The 27,174-nt window shown below is 48.4% G+C and overlaps 2 protein-coding genes across 2 annotated transcripts in view; both read right to left on the reverse strand.

The window, feature by feature from the left end:
- LOC119951053 (taste receptor type 1 member 3-like) overlaps positions 1-9,754 on the reverse strand; it is a 28,526-nt gene extending 18,772 nt beyond the window's left edge. The window contains exon 1 of the mRNA XM_038774088.1: positions 9,655-9,754. Within this exon, the coding sequence (XP_038630016.1) occupies positions 9,655-9,754 (100 nt within the window). The remainder of the gene's footprint in view (positions 1-9,654) is intronic.
- A 6,918-nt stretch (positions 9,755-16,672) lies between these two features.
- The window catches only part of LOC119951054 (taste receptor type 1 member 3-like), a 30,046-nt gene continuing 19,544 nt past the window's right edge, over positions 16,673-27,174 (reverse strand). Inside the window, exons 5-6 of the mRNA XM_038774090.1 lie at positions 20,647-20,767; positions 16,673-18,109 (exon numbers count right to left, since the gene is read on the reverse strand). Of these exons, the coding sequence (XP_038630018.1) occupies positions 17,166-18,109; positions 20,647-20,767 (1,065 nt within the window). The 3' untranslated portion in view covers positions 16,673-17,165. The remainder of the gene's footprint in view (positions 18,110-20,646; positions 20,768-27,174) is intronic.

Raw genomic sequence — 27,174 nt, forward strand, 5'->3', positions numbered from 1 at the left:
CCTGCAACAACTCCAATATTCCTCCCATCGACCCACTCGGCTCCGACACATACAGCAGCAAGTCGTCGGCATACAAGGACACCCTACGCTCTATCCCCCCCCCTCACTATTCCTTTCCATGCTCCCGAACTTCTTAATGCGATGACCAATGACTCAATCGCAAGCGCAAACAGCAAGGGGGACATAGGACATCCCTGCCTCGTCCCACGGTGGAGAGAAAAGTATCCCGAACTGATATTGTTCGTGCAGACACTTGCCTTCGGCTCCTTTACCCAGTTCACAAATCTTGGTCTAATCCCAAACCGTTCCAGAACTGCCATCAGGTACCCCCATTCCACCCGATCAAACGCCTTCTCGGTGTCCAATGCCACAACCACCTCTGTTTCCTTTCCTTCCGCCGGTGCCATAACGACGTTCAAAACCCTCCTAATATTCAAAAAAACCTGCCTCCCTTTCACAAACCCTGTCTGGTCCTCACCTATCACCTTCGGGATGCACTCCTCCAGCCTACCCGCCAGTACCTTCGCCAATACCTTTGTGTCCACATTAGGAAGTGATAGGGCCTATAGGACCCACACTCCGTCAGATCCTTATCCTTTTTAAGCAACAGTGAAATCGATGCCTGCCCCAAGGTTTGTGGCAGCACTCCCTTCCCTATCGCCTCTTCAAACATCCCCACCATCAGGGGTGCCAACTTATCCTTAAATTTTTTTATAATATTCCACCGGAAACCCATCCGGTCCTGCCACCTTCCCCGACTGCATCCTCCCAATCGCATCCTTTATCTCCTGCTCCACTATTGCTCCTTCTAATGTAGCCTTGTCGCCCTCCCCTAGCCTCGGGTACTCCAACCCATCTAGAAATTCCAGCATCTCACGGTTTCCCCCGGGTGGCTCTGACCTATACAACCTCTCGTAGAATTCCTTGTTAATCAGCTCCGGAGCCACCACCAACTTCCTGGCCCTATCCCTTACCTGAAGAATTTCCCTTGCTGCTGCCTCCCTCCGGAGCTGACCTGCTAACATACCTTATCTCCTTATCTCCTTATATGCTGCCTTATCTCCATGTTCATAAACTGCACCCCTCGCTCGTCTCAGTTGGCGCACCGCCTTCCTGGTGGACAGTCGGTCGAAGCTCGCCTGTAGTTCCTTCCTCTTTTCCAGCTTTGCTGGGTTCCCATCCTCCGCATAACTCCTATCTGCCTCCAACCTCTCCTCTATTACCCTCTGCCGCTCCAACCTCTCCTCTTTGTCCACCCTGGCCTTAAACAAAATTACCTCACCCCTCACCTTTAGAGGTACCTTTAGAGCCTCCCAGACGACTGCCATTGACACCTCACCCGTACAGTTGAATCTTACATACTCCTTAATTACCTTTTCAATTTTTTCACAGAATACTTGGTTCCCCAAAAGCCCCACATCCAGTTTCCACCCCGGCCTCTGCGCTACCCCCTTCTCCAGTACCATATCCACCCAATGTGGAGCGTGATCTGACACAGCAATTGCAGAGTATTCCGACCCCTTGACTCCAGCCAGCAAAGCCTTTCCCACCACAAAAAAGTCAATCCGCGAGTATACCCTATGGACTGCTGAGAAAAATGAGTACTCCCGTTCCCCTGGGTGCAGGAACCTCCAAGGGTCCCCCCCCCCCCCCCCCCCCCCCCCCCCCCAAGATGGGATCAGCGAGCACGGCCGTGATCTGTCCAACCTTGGCTCCTGCACCAGGTTCCAGTCCCCCCCCCCACAATCAGCTCATGTGTGTCCAAGTTGGGAATGGCCCCAAACACCTTCCTCGTAAATCCCGCATCGCCCAGTTGGGACCGTATACACTTACCAGCGCCCCGGCCACAATCACATATCTACCCCCCTGATCTGCCACTACCTTCTCCTCCTGGAAGCGTACCCTTTTGCTGACCAACACCTCTACTCCTCGAACACTTCCATCAAATCCAGAGTTAAACACTTGACTAACCCAGCCCTTTTTAAGTCTCACCTGGTCCTTCACCCTCAAGTGAGTCTCCTGCAGCATTGCCACATCGGTTTTCAGACTTTTAAGATGCGCAAGCAGCCTTGACCGGACCTCCTAGCCCTCTCACATTCCACATGACTATCCTTACTGGGGGTCTCTCACACCCCCACCTTTCTTATCCACTATCAACATACCGTCGGGCCCTGCCCCATAAGCCTGACCCGCCCCTGTCCATTGTTAACATCGAACCCCTTCCCCCCCCTCCCGAAACCCCCCCCCCCACCTTTCCCCCAGAAACAACATCCCCTAGCATCCAACCCTCTCCCCCGCTCACCTCGTAGGCCCATTGACGCCTGCTATCCAGGCTCCAATGTCCACACTTATTTTGCCATTCTTGAGCATATCCCAATTCCTGTTCCAGAATATGTATCACGAACCCTCCACCAATGACATTCTTGAGCTTCCCAGTGGGAAGTGCTGAGGAATCCTTCTGGAGTATCTCAGCTTCACCAGGCAGCTGGGAGAAACTCATGCTGGGAATTGTTTGATTCCACAATCTTTGATCTTTGGCTCACTGTAACATACATATGACGTGGTTGTTCATGAGCTCACCCAGTGACTAGATTAAAATTCCATTTTTAAAAGAAATACCAAGAATATTTTGAAATTGAATTGTGTCCCAGGATGCAGTGTGAGGTGAGGGAGGCGATTGCAGGGCCCCTGACCCAAATTTTTAATTCCTGTCTTTGCCACGAGGGAGGTGCCAGAGGACTGGAGAACAGCCAATGTGGTCCCACTATTTAAGAATGGTTGTCGAGATAACCCAGGGAACTACAGACCAGTGAGTCTCACGTCAGTGGTGGGGAAACTATTGGAGAAAATTCTGAAGGAGAGAATCTATCTGTACTTGGAGAGGCAAAGTTTGATCCGGAATAGTCAGCATGGCTTTGTCAGAGGGAGCTCATCCCTAACAAATTTGATTGAATTTTTTGAGCATGTGACCAGGTGTGTAGATGAAGGCGGTTCAGTTGGTGTAGTTTGCATAGATTTCAGCAAAGCCTTTGACAAGGTTCCACATGAGAGACTTATAAAGAAGGCAAATGCACCTGGGATACAGGGTAAGTAAATAAGGTAGATTCAAAGCAGGCTGAGCAGTAAGGGACAGAGGGCGATGACAGACGGCTGTTTTAGTTATTCGAAGCCAATGTCCAGTAGCGTACCACAGGGATCTGTGCTGGGTCGCCTACTATTTGTCATTTCACTGTGGCACAGTGGCTAGCACTGCTGCATCACAGCTCATGGGTCCCGGGTTCAATCCTGGCCTTGGGTGACTGTCTGTGAGGAGTCTGCACGTTCTCCCCGTGTCTGTGTGGGTTTCTTCCGGGTTCTCCAGTTTCCTCCCACAGTCCAAAGATGTGCAGGTTAGGAGGATTGGCCATGCTAAATTGCCCTTAATGTCCAATAGGTTAGGTGGGGATAGGGTGGAGGTGTGGGCTTAAGTAGCGTGGTCTTTCCAAGGGCCGGTGCAGACACAATGGGTCAAATGGCCTCCTTTTGCACTGTAAATTCTATGATGCAATGATTTATATGAATGACATAAATGAATGTGGAGCGTAGGATCAGTAGGTTTGCGGATGACACAAAGATTGGCCGGGTGGGTAACAGTGAGGTTGAGTGTCTTGGGTTGAAGGAAGATATTGATGTGATGGTCAAATGGGCAGAAAGTGGCAGATGGAATTCAACCCTGCAAAGTGCAAGGTGAGACTCTTTGCAAGGAGTGATGTGACAAGGAAGTATTCAATGAATGGCCTGACACTGGGAAGTTCCGAGGAACAAAGGGACCTTGGAGCGTTTGTCCGTAGATCTCTGAAGACAGACGGACAGGTTAATAGGGTGGTGAAAAAGGAGTATGGGACTTTATCAATCGAGGCAAAAGCAAGGAGGTCATGTTGGAGTTGTATAGAACTTTGGTGAGGGTCCAGCTGGAGTACTGTGTGCAATCCCATTTGCCACATTATATGAAGGATGTGATTGCACTGGAGGGGGTGCAGAGACGATTCACCAGGATGTTGCCTGGGTTGGGGTTGGAACATTTATATTATGAAGAGAGGTTGGATAGGCTTGGGTTGTTTTCGCTGGAGCAGAGAAGACTCGAGTGACCTGATCGTGGTGCACAAGGTTTTGAGGGACATGGACAGGATTGAGAGGGAGCAACTGTTCCCCTTAGTTTAATGGTCAGTTACGAGGGGACACAAGTTCAAGGTTGAGCAGGAGGTTTAGGGGGGAACATAGGAAAAACGTTTTTGCCCAGAGGGTGGTGACAGTCTGGAATGCACTGCCTGGGAGGGTGGTAGAGGCAGGTTGCCTCACATCCTTCAAAAAGTACCTGCATGAGCACTTGGCATATCATAACATTCAAGGCTATGGGCAAGGCGCTTGCAAATGGGTTTAATTCATAGATTCATAGAATTTGCAGTGCAGCAGGAGGCCATTCAACCCATCGAGTCTGCACCGGCTCTTGGAAAGAGCACCCTACTCAAGCCCACACCTCCACCCTATGCCCATAATCCCACTTAACCTATTTGGACAGTAAGGGCAATTTAGCATGGACAATCCACCTAACCTGCAAATCTTTGGACTGCGGGAGGAAACCGGAGCACCCGGAGGAAACCCACGCAGCCCACGGGGAGAACGTACAGACTCCACACAGTCAGTGACCTAAGCCGGGAATCAAACCTGGGACCCTGGAGCTGTGAAGCAACTGTGCTAACCACTGTGCTGCTGTGCTGCCCATAAGTAAGCAGGTCAGGTGTCTTTCATGCTTTGGTGCAGACTCGATGGGCCGAAGGGCCTCTTCTGTGATTCTGTGAAACAGTTTGAGAAGATGAATAATGAAAAATTATCATCACTGATTGGTAAAATTAAGATAATTAATTCTCAGGATGTACTGCCTATCCTGGTTACCCTGGGAAGGTGGTAATGAATCTTGACCACTTCAGACGTCAAACCAAGTACGGTGAATTTTTCCCTATCACTATCCATTATCCTGCACAACCATTACCATTGAGTGTTCTGACCAAAGATGCAGTGGGGGTCTCCTGGTAATATATGTAGATGTCAAGGAAGGACAATGCAGGCTCCCTGTGTGTCCACCTACTCAAATGTCAATTCATGTCAAATTCTTTGTCTAGGCTCAGACTACAAGGACACTATTACTATCTCGTGGGATCTTAGGCTTGAAACATTACCTTTGTGATACAAAGGAGATGGCAAAGGAAAACTGAAGGCAAAAAAACGCACATTGAACAATGATTGCTCTTATAAGGAATTTATTGGCTTCAACAATATAATCAGATAGCCTCCTCAATTTACACTATACATTGTACAGTACTTAGGGCCTGTAAACCTACAGCCTGCAGCAGCTTATTGTGTAGAGCCCCTTCCATATCACAATGTTCAAATTCCATATCCTTGTTGAAGTTTGCGGATCATAAATGTGAAAATATTCAGTATATTGTGCTGTAACAGAACATCCCGTACCAGCCTCCCCAGACAGGCGCCGGAATGTGGCGACTAGGGGCTTTTCACAGTGACTTCATTGAAGCCTACTCGTGACAATAAGCGATTTTCATTTCATTTCATTTTCATTTCATTTCATTTCATTTCATTTTTCATCTGAGGGTGAAATAGACACCATAGATTGTGAAAGAATGGAAAGGTTGAATGGTGGCTGCATGTTTCTTGCTTAATGTCAGGTAATTTGCGATGAAGCAAATCCAGGTGGTGAGATTGAAGAGCATGGAGACACTTATATCTCTGACCATTGTTATGGGCCAGAGTTTAGAGAACCCCAAAGTGTATCATGGAGTTCACCTGACCCACAACTTTTAATAGATTGTGGTATGGGGTGCACACGGCCCTCTCTACAGGTGTGGTACAGCAGAAATGGAAAAGTATTGTTTAAAGCAAAACAATGTTTATTCTATGAACTCAAGTTAACCTTTTTAAAACATACAGGGAACATCTTAGCAACCATCAATTCAAATACAACCCCCAAAGAATATAACACAAAGTAATCCTTAATAACTTCACAAACAACACCCAGAAGAAAAAAGAAACACCTTTTAACAGAAGCACATTAGGTTTACATTCACTACTGAGAACATTTATAATTTTGAATTCACTAAATGATCAAGAGATAGTCTTATCATGGCAGAGAGATCAACAATACACATGCTTTGTCTGGCTTCAGCTCCAACACTGAAAATGAAACTAAAACACACCCTGCAGCAAACAGCCTAAAACAAAAGTAAAAAGCTGACAGACAGCCCAGCTCCACCCACACTCTGACATCACTGATAAACATCCATTTATTAAAGGTACATTTCTTAAACACCCATTTCTTAAAGGTATTCTCACATGACACCATGTCGTAGGTTTGAGCTGGAGTCTGGGTCAGAAAGGCACACATGAAACAGGCCATTGTCTGTTGGTCACTGTACCCAACATTAGCCTGAATATCACCTCTGAATCACTCTTACAGAAGAGGACAACAGCATCTTCAGCAGTGCATGTTGTCTTCATCACAAAGTCACCGTCATGCAATTGCAATGTTAGCATTCATATTGAGAGGGCTAAAATACAAGAGCAGGGATGTACTGTTGAGGTTGTATAAGGCTCTGGTCAGACCCCATTTGGAGTATTGTGAGTGGCTTTGGGCCCCGTATCTAAGGAAGGATGTGCTGGCCTTGGAAAAGGTCCAGAGGAGGTTCACAAGAATGATCCCTGGTATGAAGCGCTTGTCGTATGAGGAACGGTTGAGGGCTGTGGGTCTGTACTCATTGGAGTTTAGAAGGATGAGGGGGGATCTTATTGAAACTTACAGGATACTGAGAGGCCTGGATAGAATGGACGTGGAGAGGATGTTTGCACTGGTAGGAGAGACTAGAACCCGTGAGCACAGCCTCAGACTGAAGGGACGATCCTTTAAAACTGTGATGAGGAGGAATTTCTTCAGCCAGAGGGTGGTGAATCTGTGGTACTCATTGCCACAGAAGATGTGGAGGCCAAATCACTGAGTGTCTTTAAGACAGAGATAGATAGGTTCTTGATTAATAAGGGAATCAGAAGTTATGGGGAGAAGACAGGAGAATGGGGATGAGAAACATATCAGCCATGATTGACTGGCGGAGCAGACTCAATGGGCCGAATGACCTAATTCTGCTCCTATGTCTTCTGGTCTTATCTATGTTCAGGCAGAAGTAGCGCCCCATTCTGCTGCTGCTCCAGGGAGATTCAAGTCAGCCTCTGGTGATTGGCCTTTAACTTACTGAAATGGCTACTCGCTGCTTGGGGCTCTGTAACCCCCTTCCCCACCCGATCCTGCCTCTGGGAAAATGGCTCATGGACAGGATAGTAAAAGCAAACTGACATGCTAACCAGCGGCATGAAATTATGTGCCAGCAAAACTCTTCTCACTCCCATTTCACAGCAGAAATTCTGCCCTTACTCTCTCATATTTTAAAATTCAAACATCTGTTCCATTCTCTGCTCGTGTTGCTTACTTCAAATTCATGTCTTTCACCCAAGTGATCATGTGTGGTTATTATTGAGTTTGAAACAGCAATACTAAGGGTTAGTGCTCCATGTTTTCAGTTACTTGAGGATATGACCTGATAATGTATAGTATAATGGGAGGGAATAATTGAACTGTATAAAATCAGCACTGGTATGGTTTAGATTAGTTTGTTAGGATTCTGCAATCGATGCGACGCAAGCAGCAGATTAATGCAAGTTTAGAAGGATCCAAGGGTTCATTTCACATTAATCACTAGTTTGGAGACAACATGTTGAGATTATTGTGGGGGTTTGTTTGGTAAGACATGGTCTTTCTAACTGCAAAATTTTGTTATGATCTCCATAAACGACTCTCAAGCCGATGAGAATGGAGTGGATGTGGTGTGACATCGCCATCTGCTGGGGTTGCAGCATATGACTCATAGATTGCTTGAAAGTTTTAAAAAGTGTGGCGTTTGCACATTCTCCCCCTGTCTGTGTGGAGTCTGCACGTTCTCCCTGTGCGTGGGTTTCCTCCGGGTGCTCCTGTTTCCTCCCACAAGTCCAGAAAGACGTGCTTGTTAGGTAAATTGGACATTCTGATTTCTCCCTCAGTGTACCCGAACAGACGGCGGAACGTGGTGACTAGGGGATTTTCACAGTAACTTCAGTGTTAATGTAAGCCTACTTGTGACAATAAAGATTATTATTATTATTATTCACAAGTCCCTGCAGTAGACAATTCCAGAGGTTCACAACTACTTGGGTGAAGACATTTATAATTTCAGTACTGGCTGACTCCTTATTCTGAGAGTGTGACCTCTATTTCCAGTCTCCTCAGCATCTTGGGGTGGCACAGTAGCACAGTGGTTAGCACTGTTGCTTCACAGCGCCAAGGTCCCAGATTCAATTCCCGTCTTGGGTCACTGTCTGTGCGGAGTCTGCACATTCTCCCTGTGTCTGCATGGGTTTCCTCCGGGTGCTCCAGTTTCCTCCCACAAGTCCCGAAAGACGTGTTTGTTAGGTAATTTGGACATTCTGAATTCTCCCTCCGTGTACCCAAACAGATGCCAGAATGTGTTTTTGTGTTTCATCTAAGGCAACTATATCCTTCCTTAGATAAGGAGGCCAGAAATATTCATTTACGTGATATGGCTAGTCCAGCATTTATTGCCCATCGCTAGTTGCTCTTCAGAAGTTAGTGGGGAGCTGTAGATACATCCATTATGCTGTTAGGGATGGAGTTCCAGGATTTTGACCCAGTGACAGTGAAGGAACGGCGTTACATTTTCAAGTCAGGATGGTGAGTGGCTTGGAGGGGAGCCCCAGGTTGTGGGGTTCCCAGGTATCTGCTGCTCTTGTCCTTCTAGATGGCAGTGGTTGTGGGTTTGGAAGGTTCTGTCTAAGGAGCCTTGGCAAGTTACTGCAGTGCATCTTGTAGATGGTACACACGGCTGCCATTGTTCATCGGTGGTGGAGGGTTTGAATGTTTGTGGATGGGGAAGCAATCAAGCGGCTGCTTTGTCCTGGATGGTGTTGAGCTTCTTAGTGTTTTTGGAGCTGCATTTAACCGGGCAAGTGGAGAGTATTCCATCACACTCCTGATTTGTGCCTTGTAAATGGTGGACAGGCTTTGAGGGGTCAGGAGGTGAGTTACTTGCTGTAGGATTCCGAGCCTTTGACTTGCTCTGTTAGCCACAGTATTAACATGGCTAGTCCAGTTCAGTTTCTGATCAATGGTAACCCTAGGATGTTGATTGTGTGTGATTCAGCAATGGTAATGCCATTGAATGTCAAGGTGCAATGATTAGATCCTCTCTTGTAGGAGATGGTCATTGACTGGAACTTGTGTGGTGAATGTAACTTGCCACTTGTCAGTCCAAGCCTGGATATTGTCCAGGTCTTGCTGCATTTGGAGATGGACTGCTTCATTATCCGAGGAGTCGTGAATGGTGTTGAACATTGTGCAGACATCTGTGAACATCCCCACTTCTGATCTTATGATGGAAGGGAGATCATTGATGAAGCAGCTGAAGATGGTTGTGCCTAGGACACTACCCTGAGGAACTCCTGCAGTGATGTCCTGGTGTGGTCTCATCAAGACTCTATACTGTCGCAGTAAGACTTTACTCTTATGCTCCAATCCTTTTGTATTTGCTTGCTGTACCTGCATGTTAACCTTCTGTGATTCTTGTATGACACCCAGATCTGTCTGAATGCCATTTCCCATTTCCGAACAACATGGATAACTTCACATTTCTCCACATTGTATCTAAGCTGCAAGGTTCTTTCCCACTAAAGTAACATTTAGGGGCAGCGCGGTAGCATTGTGGTTAGCATAAACGCTTCACAGCTCCAGGGTCCCAGGTTCGATTCCCGGCTTGGGTCACTGTCTGTGCGGAGTCTGCACGTCCTCCCCGTGAGTGCGTGGGTTTCCTCCGGGCGCTCCGGTTTCCTCCCAGTCCAAAAATGTGCGGATTAGGTGGATTGGCCATGATAAATTGCCCGTAGTGTCCTTAAAAGTAAGGTTGAGGGGGGGGGGGGGGGGGGGGGGGTGTTGTTGGGTTACGGGTATAGGGTGGATACGTGGGTTTGTACTGTTCTATGTTCTATGTCTAAATCTTTCTGCTGTTTGTTTGCTGCTGTGTCCTCCTCACAGTTGATTCCTCTATCTAAGTAGAGATGTAGATTGTAAATATTTGAGACCCAAGCACTAATTCTTGCCGTATCCCACTTGTTATAGCCTTCCATGATGTATTTATTCCTACTCTCTGTTTTCTGTCTATTAACCAATCCTCATCCATCCAAATATAATACCCCAATTCCATGAGCCCTAAATTTGTGTAACCACCTCTTGTGTGGCACATTATTGAATGCCCCCATCCGGGGGCTTCTGATCGTGGCCCTAAGTGTAGTTCCGCCTGGTCCCCATTTGTGGGAGACCAGTGTTAATCGGTGGCCGGCAAGGGTCTTCACGTGAGGCCGTTCGATCCCAGGGGCTGGTTAGCTCTGGTGCCTATCTGCATGGGAGCCGGATTGCGACATCTTGTGAGATCCTATTAGATCTCTTGAGGTGTAGCGAGCCGGGTAAACCTCACAAGAGGCATCTCACGAGATTTACCGGCCACATCACATCCTAAGTCAGACGGGACGCGGCTGTTAAATCGCGCCCACTAAGTCTTCATTTAATGTCTCTGCCATTTCCAGGTGAATGATGTTGAGCCAATCGTAACACTGTCTAACAGTTTGACATTCCAAAGTGTGACAGTCTTCCTTGAGGAAAGATTTATATTCATAATAAAGTTTGCTAATTGATAGGTGTGTGGCATACCCTTGATAAGTCCAGGATGTGCCGGGGGTTTTTTAAGGACAGAAACTTGATACCATGAGGTACTATCCAGCTGCTGTGCTGGAACTCTGACCCTTTAGAGGAATTGTGAGACTTGGGTCACTGAGTGTAACTCTGTGCTTTGCTCATTCTTGTTAGTTTTGACTCTCGGTCACCAATAAGCCATTGGCTTTTATGACGAAAAGTTGCATATTTAAAACAGTCGCGCCATCTGCACATATGATGTACTTTTTCCAAATATAACACCACTAGAACTCCCTTGGCATTGCTTATTGTGATTGACAGGTACACTGCAGTCAATCTGAACCTACCCATTGGTGGAAACCAGACAGATGTTAAAAGTGGACAGGGCTTGTCAGAACCCAGCCTTTCCTGACACCTCCGACATTAACCTGCAGGCAGATGAGATGGCCGCCTAAAACATACACTAGGTGCTCATTAATGAATAAATTGGCTAGTGCCCACTTCAAGGAACTCATTTTATTTCCACTTAACAGTTTACAGTTGCAAAGTCACACAGCAGGATTTCACAATGGGCTGGACAGACTACTGAACACAAGTCACACGACAAAGAGTAAAAGCAGCTTCAGTTACTGAACCTCACATTTGACACAGTTACTGTTTGCTTAAAAAAACTTTTCCATGAGTGGGAATTGATTGGGAAACATCTGGATAATTCCCATGGGAAACTAAAGCACCCTGGCCGAATTTCCCGGCTGTTTGGATTCTCTTTTTACGCTGGCTACCCACGGATTTCCCGCCAGCGAACGGCACGCCACCAAGAACCAATCAGCTGGGGCAACCAGAAAATCCAGCCCCCAGTTTGGAATCAACAACTAGTGACTGTGTAATAATTAGGGGTGGGAGGGAACATGTACAATAATAGGCTACAGGAAGCAAGTTAATGTTCTGGGGCAACGTCCACGAGTGGATGGGGCTGGTTTACCCGCTTCATCTGCTCTCTCAGTTACCTCCTCTCATGCAGTGCGAAACATCCAGTTTTCACTTTGCCTTTGCATTTCCAAGAAAATTACACAGTGATATTCAGAATTTACAACACAGAAGCAGACCTTTAGCCCCAACAGGTTCATGCTGCTGTTTCCATTAGCCTCTTTACACCTACCTACATATCCCTCTATTCCTTTCTGTTTATCTAACTCCTTTTAAATGCAGCGACACTATTCACCTCAACTACCTCTTGTGGGAGTGAGTTCCACATTCTAATCATTCTCTGAGTTAAGACGTTTTTCCTGAATTCCTGATTGGATTTATTAATAACAATCTTGTATTCATGGCCTCTAGTTTAGGTCTCTCCCACAGGTGGAAACATCAGGTTACCCCCTCAGACATGTCTGGTGTGATTTAATGACAGCATTGTGCTTGAGCAAGAGCGCAACGCGGCCGTTAGATTGCGGGAGCAGCCAAAATCGAGAATCGGGCGCCAATTGGTTTGTGATCCTACTGGCCACTCCCGTTGGCAAAATCAGGATCCCTCTGTAGCGAGGCGAGAAACCAATAATCACCACTTACGGCCAATCTCCATGTAATTAATAGGAGCGAACCCCCCTACCTAATGGCCTCCCGTGATCTAATCGCCTCCCCAGAAAGTGGTCATGTGGGTCATCAGTACACCTTTTTAAAAACGTGAAGCTGGCAGAAGGGCTGGAGGAGGTGAGCAGCCATCTTCGCTCCCAGGTAATAAGCCCAGGGGCAATGGGATTGCTGCCCCAGTGCTCAGGGGGTGGGGGAGCCCCCGGAGAGCCAGCCTCGCTCGGGGTGGGCCGCCATCGGTGGTGGTGGGGGATGGTCCATGGGCTGGGTGGAGGGGGATATCTCAGTGCCCCCCTGGATCATTACGGGGGCAACTCCACTCCCTGTCTGGCCCAGCGAACATCCATAACTACCACTGACCATCTCAGTCTCTGGCCGTGCGGCTGAAGACTATTGCTAATAAGGAATTGGCAGTCGTAGTTAAGTGAGCACTTCACATCTCCCAAGTGGATTCCCATGTGTAGGCGTGCCATGTAGAAAGTGGGTATTATTGCACAGCATCCCACAGCGGGCAACATCCAAACAACCAGGGGTTGGGCCCCAGCCGGGGACATTTCCACGACCAGAGGCTGGGTGTGTGCAACAGTGAGGGGACCAGCGCCCTGTACAGGTAACATGTGTGGCTGTCTGGGGTACAGGGTGTGGGGTCCAGTAACCAGGGGTCCCCGCTGCTGCTGGGGGCATGTCGGGTGGCAGGGGATGTGGGAGGACGAGGGAGCAATGGGGGAAATTGAGGGTCTTGGGTGGAAGACACCGCTGGTTGGCAGTCTCACACCCTCTCCAATTGCTTACAGATGTTACACAGATGGATTATATCTTGGACCCTGTGGAGGCTGCCCCCGCATTGTTGCTGGCAGGACAGGTGGCCAGAAGGCGGAGAAGGTGGAAGCAGTGCCAATAGAGGCACGAGGCAGCGGCCCATGTGCAGGGCCCTGCCTCACATCCTGAGGACCAGGTGGCTCGTCAGGTGAGGAAGGAACCCAGAAGGGGGAGGCAGGCGACTGCCAAGGTGTAAAGGTATCGCTGGTCTTTCAAACAGATGATGGACAGCGTGTGCTGCAGGTGGCGCTACCTCAACAAGGAGACGGTGCGGCCATAACCTCACAGACTTGGCATCACACGGAGAAGGAGGATACCTGCTCCCGGGGGCCGTCAAGGTCACCGCAGCCCTGAACTTAAGTGCCTCAGGATAATTCCAGTGCTCGAGTGGGGACATGTGTGGCATCTCAGAAGCAACAGCGCACAGGCACATCCGTGAGATCATGGGTGCCCTGTTTGCCCAGACAGCGAACTATATAAACTTTGACATGGACCAGAACCAATGAGATGGCCGGGCAGCAGGATTTCGTGCCATCGCCCAGATGCCCCAGGAGGTAATAGATGGCACGCATGTCGCCTTGCGAACACAGGGTAGTCAGGGGGTGCCTTTGTCAACAGGAAGGAATTCCACTTTCTGAATATCCAGCTTATGTTCGACCACCACATGAAGATTATGCACGTGTGTGCACGTTTCCCAGGGAGTGTGCACGACAGCTATATCCTAGGGCAGTCGGACATCCCAGGCCTCTTTGAGGAGCACCCCAGAATGGCCAGTCGAATCTTGCGAGATCAGGGATACCAGCTGAGGACCTGGCTAATGACATCAGTACGGAGGCTGGTAACCGATACAGAAACCTAATACAACGGGGCCTATGCAGCCACCCAGGCTGCCGTTGAGCAGTGCATTGGATTCCTGAAAATGTGGTTCCAATGCCTTAACTTGTCTGGTGGTGAACCGCAGTATACCCCTCCCGGCGGGTCACCCGCTTTGTAGTGGTCTGCAGTGCCTTCCACAACCTGAGACAGCAGCGGGCGACATGCTGAAGTGTGGGAACATGTGGCCACATCCGTGGAGAAGGAAAAGGAGGCGCCAGATCAGGAGGGGCTGGAGGAAGAGCCCGGGAAGGACCCACAGGACCATCTGGAGGATGGAGGACAGGCGGCAGCGGCGAGGGCCCTGTAAGTCCAGAGGACCAGGGAGGCCCTCATCCTTGCCCGTTTCACATAGGACATGGCCTTGTCCATCATTCTACCCTGCCCACAACCCACCCCTCAGCCAAACCCCTCACACTCTCTCTCTTCTTCCTCCCCTGACCCTCTTCCACCCTCACAGGGTCACTGTCACATCACTCCAGGGTGCTGAAACTGTGTCGGTGCTGTCAACAGGTCATTGTGGAGCAGAGGGGGTGAGGATAACCCACTGAGAGCTCAGCACTGCTGCTCCTCAATCTCTGCTAATCTATGTCTGACTCCTGCCTGTCCGCTGAGTGCTCGCTCACACCCATCGCCTGCACGTGGTGTACCCTGGGAGGGGGGGGGGGGGGGGGGGGGAGCAGCATCCAAGACCTCCATGCCAGGAGCTGGGGCATTAACAACTCACGTATGACAGGTCTTTTGGGTGGAGCCTAGTGGGTCCTCAACTCTGCATGCACGTCAGCCTCTACATCGGTGACGGATCTATACCCGGCCACCCCTGCGACCTCCAGGGTCCGTTCTTCGTAGGGGACGAGGACTCTGATGTCCGGCACCCTACTGCCCGTCTAGGCCCTTCCCGCCTGTTGTGGGCCAATTTGTCCTGTGGGCCCCGTCTTCTGGAGAAAAGTACGCAATATGTTCAATCTGTCCTGATATATATAATTTCTTGTTCCTGGTATCATTCTTGTATTTTTGCACCTTCTCCAGTGCAAATATGTTTATAATATGGAGACCAGGGTCGGGATTCTCCCTACCCGGCAGGGCGGGGGGGGTCCCGGCCTGTCGGAGTGGCGTGAACCACTCTGGCGTTGGGCCGCCCCAAAGGTGTGGAATTCTCTGCACCTTTAGGGGCCAAGCCTTCACATTGAGGGGCTAGGCCCGCGCCGAAGTGGTTCCCACTCACGCCGGCTGGCGTGAACGGCCTTTGGCGCCACGCCAACCGGGGTCGAAAGGACTTCGCCGGCCGGCGTAAGTCCACGAATGCACCGGAGCGTCAGCGGCTGCTGACGTCATACCGGCGCATGCGCAGGGGAGGGGGTCTCTTCCGCCTCCGCCATGGTGAAGACGATGGCGAAGGTGGAAGAAAAAGAGTGCCCCCACGGCACAGGCCCACCCAGCCGATCGGTGGGCCCCGATCGTGGGCCAGGCCACCGTGGGGGCACCCCCCAGGGTCAGATCATCCCGCGCCCCCCCCCCCCCCCAGGATCCCGGAGCCCGCCCGCGCCACCAATTCCGCCAGTCAGGTAGATGGTTTAATCCACGCCGGCGGGAGAGGCCTGTCAGTGGTTGGAATTCGGCCCATCGCGGGCCGGAGAATCGCCGCGGGGGGGGCCCGCCGACCGGCGTGATTCCCTTCCCCGCCGAATCTCTCTGTCAATGACCTGGGGGGGTCGGAGAATCCCGCCCCAGAACTATTCACAGTCCTCCCAAGGTTCTATACAAGTTTAACATAACTTCTCTGCTTTTCAATTCTACCCCTCGTGAAAGGTCTTTTATGGCCTTATTTTTATGGCCTTCTCAAATTGTATTGCTACTTTGAGTGATTTTCGTCTCTGTTCAGACTATGAGTTGTTTTTTTGGAGTGCAGTGGCTACTTAGATATAACTCAACATGGCATTTATTCTGCAGATTAAATATCCACTTTGCAAAGAACTGTTATCAAATGGGATTAAAGGTAGCTTATTAAATAGAAAGCCAGTTATTTCTGGAGTAAGAAACATGGTTAGATGGTGACAGGTGGAGGGAGTGATAAATATTGACAGCGACCGTGAGAGACACTTTGAGTTTTCATGCTGAAAACCACAATGCAGGGATACATTGATGACAGCAGAGACTGGAAATCTGAAGGATAGATCTCAGGGACATTATTTTTGGCAACGTAAGGTGAAGAATGTAGACTGCATGCCGAACAATATTGGATTTTATGAGCAGTGGAACCTGATGCCAACAACAAGGTGTTAAAATTGGAAAAGCAGGGGGCGGCACATGGCACAGTGGTTAGCACAGCTGCCTACAGCGCTGAGGACCTGGGTTCGAATCCCGGCTCTGGGTCACTGTCTGCGTGGAGTTTGCACATTCTCCCCGTGTCTGCATGGGTTTCATCCCCACAAACCAAAGATGTGCAGGTTAGGTGGATTAGCCACACTAAATTACCCCTTAATTGGGGGGGGGAAAAAAAATTGGGTACTCTAAATTTATCAATGAAAAAAATTTGAATAATTGGAAAAGCCTTCCATTTACCAGCACTCTTAACTTGCAACTTTAACACAAACCTCCACCAATTCTTTTCAACACATCTTGCACAGGACTGTATCAGCAGTGAACTGGCACAAAAGGATAGAGTTTGATGACTGTGGCAGATTGTTTGAGGTGGGTGCTCAAGATTGCTCCTACTGTCCTGACTGGATCAAGGGTCAGTGGAGAATAAAAATCAAGTCCATCTAACATGGGTGAGATGATAAACCCTTGAGGATGGGCTACACGTCAGTGTTATGGCCACATGCTTCCTCGCAGTCGATCAGAGAAATGGGAAGCAGGATATCTCGCTCAGGAATAACAAGTAGAATCTAGTATTTGTAGAGAGTGAAAGCCAGAAAATGAGATGTGAAACTGTCCCTCTCTCTATCCATGTTCCTTCCCCAATCAGAGTTTCTCACTTATCTTTGTCACTCCCCTCTATCCAGCTCCCTATCCTTCACCCATCTCTGCCCGTGACATATCTTTGAAGCTAACTCAATGATTTTGTATCATTGACATTCCTTCTTGAGGTTTGCTGACCATAAATTTGAAAATATTCAGGAGTGCTTTGCTGTGGTTTAAACCAAATAACAGAACATTTGGGGATGAAATACGCACTGAGAATTGCAAAGGAACTGAGGAGTGAGGCAGTAATCTGAATGGCAGGTGCATGCTTCTTGTTTACCGCAGGATAAATTGGGATGAAGCAAATCCAGGTAGTGCTATAGAGGAGCATGGAGACACTGATCTCTCGGGCCAGGTTGTAGGTCCCAGCTGGGGTCTGGACCAGAAAGGTACACATGAAACAGGCCAGTGCCTGTAGACCACTGTACCCCAGCATTAGCCAGAATATTACCTCTGAATCACTCTTACAGAAGAGGACAAGAGCATCTTCAGAACTGCCTGGTGTCTTCATCAGAAAATCACCATCTGTGTTCAGCCAAATATAGCAAATGGCCCCTTGCCCCCCCAGGCTGGTGCAGATGGTAATGTACCAACCACTGTGTTTATACCTGTGCAACAAGGACTTGGTTACGCCAGTGAACTCAGTGCTGAGCAAAATCTGAATTGAGTTGACTAGGAGAGTTGAGATACAGACGGTGAGGCTGAAGGCAGTGACTGGCTGACTTGATTTACAGGTGAGTTCAGTTGGCTCACCGAGGTACAGCAAGGTGCTGCAGCATAAGAGAGCCAGTGAGGTTAGGGTGACCATGTTCATCTTCCCTCCAGTACCTTCCACAATTGGAGCACTAGAATTCAGTAGAAAGATCCCCATGACAGCTAATATCAGAGTGAGCTCGAGCACCATGAACAGGAGCATAGCCACACCAACAGGTGAGTCCCAGGACAGGTACTGCTGGATTTTCTTAAAGCAGACAGGGCTTTTTGGTGGTGACCACTCATCAGATTGACAATCACTGCATGAAAAGCCACCTGTAAGAGAAAAAGCAAATAGTCACTTACAAAACAAACCCAATGGATAATCAAGAAATTATTTTCATCATATCATGGAATCATAGAATCCCTACAGTGCAGAAGGAAGCCATTTGGCCCATCACATCTGCACCAACTTTCCGAAAGAGTTCCCAACCTACGTCCACTCCCTCGCCCCATCTCCAAATGTTCTGTTACTTGGACACCTAGTGGCAATTTAGCATGGCCAATCCACCTAACCTGCACGTCTTTGGACTTTATACGCATTGATCATCCTACCCAAACTCTACATTAGATTATCCCCTGTAAAACTGAAGTGAATACAAATCACAAAATAATTCTTCACGGACAGGAACTATACCGAGTGCAAATGAAGATAGTTTGGTTCTTGGAGGCCAAGCATCTCAACCTCAGGACATTGCTACAGGAGTTCCTCAGGACAGTGTCCTGGGCCCAATCATCCTCAACAGTTTCATCTATTGCCTGCCCTCTAACACAAGGTATCTTTTCTGAAGATTGCACCGCATTGTCCTTAATAAAACCCCCACCATTAACATTTTGGGAGTTACCATTGACCAGAATTTTAACTGGACCAGCAACATAAATACTGTGGCTATAAGAGCAAGTCAGAGACTGGGTGTTTTGTGACAAGTAACTCCAGATAGTCTTTTCACCATCTACTAGGCACTGGTCAGGAATGTGATTGAATACTCCACACTTACCTGGATGACTGCAATGCCATCCAGGACAGAGTAGCTCGTTTGATTGGCACCCCATCCACAAAGTAGCTGCAATGTGTAACATCTACATCGTGGACTGCAACAAATCACCAAGGCTTCTATGACAACACCTTGAAAACCTGTGATCTTTACCACGTAGAAGATCGAGGGTAACAGGCATATGGGTACACTATCTGCAAGTTTCCCTTCAAGCCATCCTGGGTTGGAAAATTACATCCTGGCTGTAACTCACTCATGTGTATCTGTTACTCTACATATCAATATGTGATCCATTTATGTTTGGACTTAGAATCATGGAAAGTTTACTCTACAGAAAGTGGCTACTTAGCTCGTCATGGTCTGCGGCAGCCGAAAAATGAGCCATCCAGCCTGACCCCATTTTCCAACATTTGGTCCATAGCCATACAGGTGCAGACACCTTTTAAATGATTTGAGGTTTCTGCTTCTGCTAACCTTTTAGGGCAGTGAATTCCAGACCCTTACAACCCTCTGGGTGAAATTTGTTTTCCTCATCTCCCTTCTAATCCTTCTTCCAATCACTTTAAATCTACCCCCTCTACCAACCTCTCAGCTAAAGTAAATAGGCCCTTCCCATCACTCTATCCAGGCCCCTCATAATTTTGTACATTTCAATCAAATCTCCCTTCAGCCTCCTTTTCCAAGGAGAACAACCCCAGCCTATCCAATCTTCCCTCATAGCTATAATTTTCCACTCCTGGCAACATCCTCCTATATCTCCTCTGTACCATCTCTAATTACATCCTTTCTGCAATGAGGTGACCAGAACAAGGTACAGTACTTAAGTTGTGAACTAACTAATGTTTCTACATTTCTAGAATAACCTCCCTACTTTCATATTCTATACCTCGTCTAATTAATTAAAGGATTCCATTTGCCTTTGTAACCACCTCATCAACCTGTTCTGCTATCTTCAAAGATCTGTGGACATTCACTCCAAGGTCCATTACTTCCTCGAGATCTCTCAGTATCCTCCCATTTATCATGTATCCCCTTGCCTTGTTTGACCTCCCCAAATGAAGCACCCCACAATTCTCCTGGTTGAATTCTATTTCCTGCTTTCCTGCCCAATGGATCAGTCCATTGATATCTCCCTGCAGTCTCCAACTATCCTCCTCACTATCAACCACACTGCCCATTTTTGTGTCGTTTGCAAACCATTTGATAATTCTCCCTACATTTTCATCCAAATCATTAATATAAACCACAAAAAAGCAGGTGACCTCGTAGTGAACCTTGCAGATCCCCACTGGGAACAGTCTTCCAGTTGCAAAAAACACCCATCAACAATGACTCTTGTTTTTTTTTTTAGATTAGAACAGTACAGCACAGAACAGGCCCTTCGGCCCTCGTTGTTGTGCCGAGCAATGATCACCCTACTCAAACCCACGTATCCACCCTATACCCGTAACCCAACAACTCCCCCCCTTAACCTTACTATTAGGACACTACGGGCAATTTAGCATGGCCAATCTACCTAACCCGCACATCTTTGGACTGTGGGAGGAAACTGGAGCACCCGGAGGAAACCCACGCACACACGGGGAGGACGTGCAGACTCCACACAGACAGTGACCCAGCCGGGAATCGAACCTGGGACCCTGGAGCTGTGAAGCATTTATGCTAACCACCATGCTACCCTTCTGAGCTGATTTTGTATCCAGTCTTTATATTCCAAAACTCCTTGCTGTTATTAAGACATTACAGATAATCATCTGTTCGGATTCCTTTGCTTTGACCTAGTTCATTGCAGTACAGTAGATAAGTAATCAGGCTCACCAGTCAAGTTCTGGAAGGTTCCTCCTGGACAATCTTCACATTCAAAACAGCAGGAAAAAAGGCTGATGGCAATTTTCTTCTGCCCGAGGCCACAGCTCTTGGAACAATGGGATATAGGTACCTGTTGGTACAGGTAGTGCACTTGTTAATTCCTTACTCTTGGTAATGTTGCAAACATTGGAAAGCCCCAAGGTTAATGGGATCTCTGTGGGCTGGACAATAATTCCAACTGCTAATTCTGTTGAGGTAAGGTAAAGTCGCCATTGTCCCAGATGACCCTTTGAGGGGAGAGCTGACTGATGGTGATTAAAGCTGAGGATCATCAGGTGAGGGACAAGGTTGAGAAGGCGGGCCTTCCTGAATAACCTCAGCCAGTACGGGAATTGATCCCGTGCTGCTGGCTTCTCTCTGCATCACAAACCAGCTGTCTAGCCCACCGAGCTAAATGCACTGAGCCACTGACTGTAATCAAAGATGTATTTACTGTACTGATTTGGACAGCCTGAGTCACAAAGCTGGTTAAACAGATTGAAGAAATCAGTTCAGATCTAGAGTGATTCTCTGATTCCATGGTAACCTTCTCGCCTTTGAGCTCCACTATAGACCGTCCCAGGGATGCCTTCCTAGCTCCTTGATTGGATACCAGTCTATATCTCACTCCTGGGTATTTGTCACTCTGTATAGAAGCACATAAACCCTTTGATTAAAATCTAATTGAGGACATCAGGTGGTTTATTTATGCAATAGCATATACCCTCCCAGAAGGAAAAATCAATTTGGACTAGTATTTTTATTTTCCTGTTTAGTTGCTGTTACATTTTCAAGTATACAAGACCAGTTCAGACCAGTATCCTTGTGTCTCCATTTTACTGGTGTTCCATTTTAAAGTATAAGCGTCAGATCAAGCCCATGGTGAGGTGCGATGCCTTTTCTTGTCAGTTTGGATCGTGTCTGTCTCTCTTGTGGAGACCGTGGGTGGAATTCGCCGACCCCCCACGGGGTCGGGTAATCGCCCGGGGCCGGCATAAATCCCGCCCCCGCCGTGGCCGGAATTCTCCGCCACCCGGGAATTGGCGGGAGCGGGAATCACACCACGCCGATCAGTGTGCCCCCCCGCGGCGATTCTCCAGCCCGTAATGGGCCAAAGTCCCGCCGCTGACAGGCCTCTCCCGCTGGCGGGAATTGGAGCACCTCTGGTGCCGGCGGGAGCAGGCGGCACGAGCGGGCCCGGGGGTCCTGGGGGCGGGCGCGGGGCGATCGGACCCCGGGGGGTGCCCCCACAGTGGCCTGGCCTGCGATCGGGGCCCACCGATTGGTTGGGCGGGCCTGTGCCGTGGGGAAACTCTTTTTCTTCCGCCGCTGCCACGGCCTCCGCCATGGCGGAGGCGGAAGTGACCCCCCTACCCCGCATGCGCCGGTAGTGACATCAGCGGGTGCTGAAGCACCGGCGCATGCGCGGACCGGTGAAGGCTTTCGGCCAGCCCCGGCGGCGGGCGCCAAAGGCTGTTGCCGCCGGTTTTGGCGGCAGTTGGCGTGACAGAAACCAGTCCGGCACGGGCCTAGCCCCTAAAGAATGGTTGGCGCCACTCCGCTACGTCGGGACCCCCCACTCCGCCGTGTAGGGGAGAATACCGGCCCATGAATTGGTTTTCATTTGAACTGATTTTTGGAGCAAGCAATGAGATGGTTTACGGGCTCGCCCTGTCTACTCTACGCATTGGTTTTGTAACTTTAAGAATGGGATTTTAAAAAAAGTATACAAGACCAGATTAGGCCAGTATTCTTATTTCCCTGTTTTACTGTTTATTTTCCTTCTGGGAGGGAGCTACAGGCTGGAATTCTAATGTTAAGTAACAAATATGTTTAAACTTTGTGTCAAAGAGCTTTCAATATTAATACATTCTGGGATTCAAAATAATGTTTACAATTAAGTCCTCAAAGCCACTGGGGCTCTGGTTGCGAATTCTGGGGCAACATCCAAAATAAGAATACTGGTTTTGTATACTTTATTTATTTTTTATCCCACTCTTAACATTACAGAGCCAATGGAACACTTCCATTCAGCGCATGCAGCTTGTCCCTCCCATGCTCTCGTTCTATGTTTTGAATGAATCCACAAAACCCATCCTTCTTGTAGGAGTAACTCCCGCCCCCTCACCCCCGTCATCCACAACAGCCAGTATAAAGATAGTCACTATGGAAGGAGCATTCACGTTGTGGCATGTCGGACTGTTAATCAGCCTGAAAATGCCTTCTTCACCTGGAAAAGTGATACAACTGATGCAATGACAACTTGAGTTACGTAACATCTTTAATCTAGGAAAGCATGCCAAGACACTTCACAAGAGAACACTGTGAATTCGGGGATGGGACAGGGGCAACCTTGGGCTCAGTTTGACTTAGTGGGCTAGGAGAAAACGCACAGAGGCAGCTGAACGATGACCTCAATATTAGTGACAAAGAAGGCCATCAGTTCCCTGGTTTATTTTTGGAGACGAGAATAAAGATGGGTGGAAGAAGCTGAATTGTGGTGAATTCCAAGATGAGCCTGGAATAGTGAAGAGTTTGGCAGAGGAGAGTAGGACCTGATAGCGCCTGAGATGGTCCAGCCAAAATGGGCAACTAATGGTTGAACCGAATAAACATTCAAATCTGAGTCCTTGAATTAAGGGAGTGAAGATGGAGACAAAGGGGAATGAGTAGGGTGCGGGAGAGAGTAAGTACAGCTTGCATTTATATAGCCCCTAAAACATCCCAGGGCACTTCACAGAAGCATAACCAAACAAAAATCAGAAGCATAATCAGATAAAAAGTTGACACTGACCAAAGGATGATTTGGCTTTGGAATTCTCTTCATCAGAGAGCAGTGGAGCTGGGTCATTGAATATATTCAAGGTGAGTGTGAGGAACCTCACGTAGACCATGGAGGGGATCACTGATTGATCTCCCAGTGGGCTTAGTAAAATTCAAGTTCACAGGGTGAGCGGGCAGAGGCTCGCCCAGCTGGGACCCGTTAATGGGACCTTTAAATGTAGCTCCCACACCCCGACCGGCAGTTCCGATAATCCTGGGCTGGGACATTTGTTGTGTGTGCCGTGGAGGCGGCTTTATTTTCAGTTTAAAATAAACCAGTTAGGCCTTTCACTTTGCGACTCCTGGAATTATTACATCAGCAACGAGGATCAAGCACGAGATTCTGAGCAGCCTTATCGAAACTTGCCGACCACAACTCCGATAAGAAATAAAGCAAAAATAAATGCTCTTGTTTGGGAAACCCAAGCCTTACGATGCGGATGTGGAGGACTGGCCCTGTATGCCGAACACATGTGCTCTGACAGACATAAAGTCATCCTTTTGACAGGATGCAGGGCCCTGATGTTCAGCATTATTAAGAGTTGATCCTATCCTGCAGCCCTTGACACTAAAACATTCAACAAGCTTGTGGATCTAGTAAAGAACTATTATGTCCTAAGCCGTCTGTAATCCGTCAGCGTTACCAATTCAACATGGCTGGGAAAACCCCTGGGGAACCTGTGACATCATCCTTGACTAGATTAAGGAAGCTGGCCGAATACTGCGAGTTTGACATATCCCTGACCGAGATGCTACGCAACCGGCTAGTGTGTGGGATCAATAATGTCACGATAAAAAGAAATTGTTGCCAGAACCCATCAGAGACCTTAAAAGTACTATAGAATTAGCACTATCCTTGGAGAATGCCGAGAAAGGGCCAAGAACACCATGGGACTAGTATTCTCAGGCTGGCGGAGGGGGGGGGGGGGGGGGGGGTAACCCTCATGCAGAAAAGCCAGCGTTCCAATTGAAGGCTCCCACCACCAACTCAACATTCAGCCAGGACGTTCTGGCATCTCAAAAAGAGAGCCAGATAACCCTAGAAGTACCAAGGAAGTCTTCCTGCAAGCCTTCCCGCCAAAGGACACGACCCAGGCAAGGCTGCCAAAATCAGCAGTACGCGTGCTGCCCAGCCTGATGCCAAAGCCACCTTAGGCCCATGCCTTGCAAGTCTATCAGTCCATAAAGGATGGAACAATACAACTAAACTGCATCACCCCAAAGATTTCCCCGCTAAAGACAATACTCTTGGTCAATGACCATTCCCTTAAAATGGGGAGGTGGATATTGGAACTGCCGTCCCTATTGTCCGGGAACAGACCTTCCGGTGTCTTCAGATGGGCATCTTGCCCATAGCTATACAAGACACCAATGCCAGGTTGGCCATATATGAATGAAAATGAATGAATATACATGGGAACCTTTGAAGATTATGGGGACCATTATGACCCCAGTTATCTATGGGCAGCAGACGGCCTGACTCACGCTCGTAGTTGTACGAGGACCAGGACCCAGTCTATTAGGCAGAATCTGGCTCCAGAGGATCCGCCTGGACTGGCTCCAAATTTCTAAACTAGGAACCGGTAGATTGTACGCGGTCATTGGCAAGTACCCTGAGGTATTCCAAGAAGACCTTGGAATAAAAGGGAGCAAGTACAACAATTTTTATGGACCCTGACGCCCTACCCAAATATTTCAGAGCACGGCCAGTCCCATGCACTTTACTTACCAAAGTAGAGACTGAACTCGAGTGGTTAAAGAGCCTCAGGATACTGTGACCAGTTCGTAGCGTGGGCTGCACCAGTAGTACCCGTCCTCAAGCCTAGCAAGCCGATCCGTCTTTGTGGGTACTATAAACTAACTTATGTTTAGATTGGAACCCCATGCCGCACATAGAAGATCTATATTCTAAACTGGCAGGGGTCAAACCTTCACCAAACTAGATATGAGCCATGCCAACCTCTAGCTAGAATAAGATGAGTCATCCAGGAATTATATGACAATTAACACCCATAAGGGTTTATACGAATAAACACACCTGCCCTTCGGAGTTTCGTTGGCATGTGCCATTTCTGACCACGTGATGGAGAACATTCTCCAGGGGCTACCTAAGGTGGCAGTATACTTGGATGATATATTAATTACAAGAGCCATGGAAAAAGAGCACCTAGAAAATCTGGAGGCGGCGTTGAGACAATTTTCTGATGCAGATATCAAACAAGAACAATGTGTGTTCCAAAGCAAAGGGACCTGCCGAGGGTACCAAGTCATTAAAAAATGCCTACCAATAAAAAGGGGCGCACCGATTCTGCGAAATACGACAGAATTAAAATTTTTCCGAGGCCGCGTAAACTATTATGGGGAATTTATCCCAAACGTGGCCAATTTAATGTCATCCCTGCACACACTGTTATAAAAACACCAGAAATGGGTGGCAAGTGCCAAAGGATGAAATCTTCGTGAAGGTGAAGCAGCAATTACTATCATCAAACATCTTGGCTCATTACAACCCCAAGGGAAACCTGGCATTAACATGTGATGCCTCCCCATATGGAGTAGGGGTAGTCCTTTCCTATCGATGGACGATGGCACAGAGAGATCTATAGCATATACATCCAGAACTTTGGTGGATGTGGCAAGGTGCAGTTCTCACATCAAATTGGAAGGATTTGCTTTTATTTTTGGGGCGAAGAAATTCCAGCCATATTTCTACGGCCATCGTTTCACAATCATAAAAGACCATAAACCATTGCTGAGGGTCAAAGAAGATAAAGCGATTCCCACCATCGCCTCGGCTCAAATCCAACTTTGGGCATTATTGTTAGGGGCTTATGAATACTCTCTCAAGCACCACCCAGGAACACACATTACCAATGCAGATATGCTGAGTCGCCTCACGCTACCCAGAAGCTTGGCCCCTCTGCCAGCATTGGAAGAAGTCATAATGACCTTGAACTTCCTGGATACCTTGCCAGTATTCATGAAGCAGATTCAAGTGAGGACCGAGAAGGACCCCACACTCGCAAAATTGCGGCATATGATCCTCAGTGGTGGAATGCGAGGAGGCGCCACGGATGACATGAAGCCCTTCGTCACTAAATGACAACGGCTGAGTGTAGAAGATGGCATCATCCTGTGGGGAGCCTGAGTAGTCAACCCCCACCCAGGTTGGCGCCCAATCCTGACGGAATTACACAACAAACATTCCAGGGTATCCAAGATGAAATTGTTTGCTAGGAGCTATATCTGGCGGCCCGGGCTCAATACAAACGTTGAGAATCTGGTGAAGCAGTGTTCCTTGTGTCAGGAGAACCAGTTTTGGCCTCCTTGCACCCAGGGGAATGGCCAGGAAGGCCATGGGCCTGGGTGCACGTGGACGTCACTGGCCCGTTCCTGCAATTGATTGTTCCTTGTTATGGTCGTGCCAACTCTAAATGGTTAGAGGTACATTGTATGTCCTCCGCGACTACTTTTGCGACAATAGAAAAACTCCACCAAAGTTTCAATACCCACGGCATCTCCTGGTATTTGATGGAGAATTTCAGGCATTCATGAAGTCAAACAGCAATAAACACATCTGGGGGTGGCACGGTGGCGCAGTTATTAGCACTGCTGCCTCACGGCGCCAAGGACCCGGGTTCGATCTCAGCCCTGGGCCACTGACTGTGTGGACTT

Source organism: Scyliorhinus canicula, chromosome 16, assembly GCF_902713615.1.
Source record: "Scyliorhinus canicula chromosome 16, sScyCan1.1, whole genome shotgun sequence".
NCBI lineage: Eukaryota > Metazoa > Chordata > Chondrichthyes > Carcharhiniformes > Scyliorhinidae > Scyliorhinus > Scyliorhinus canicula.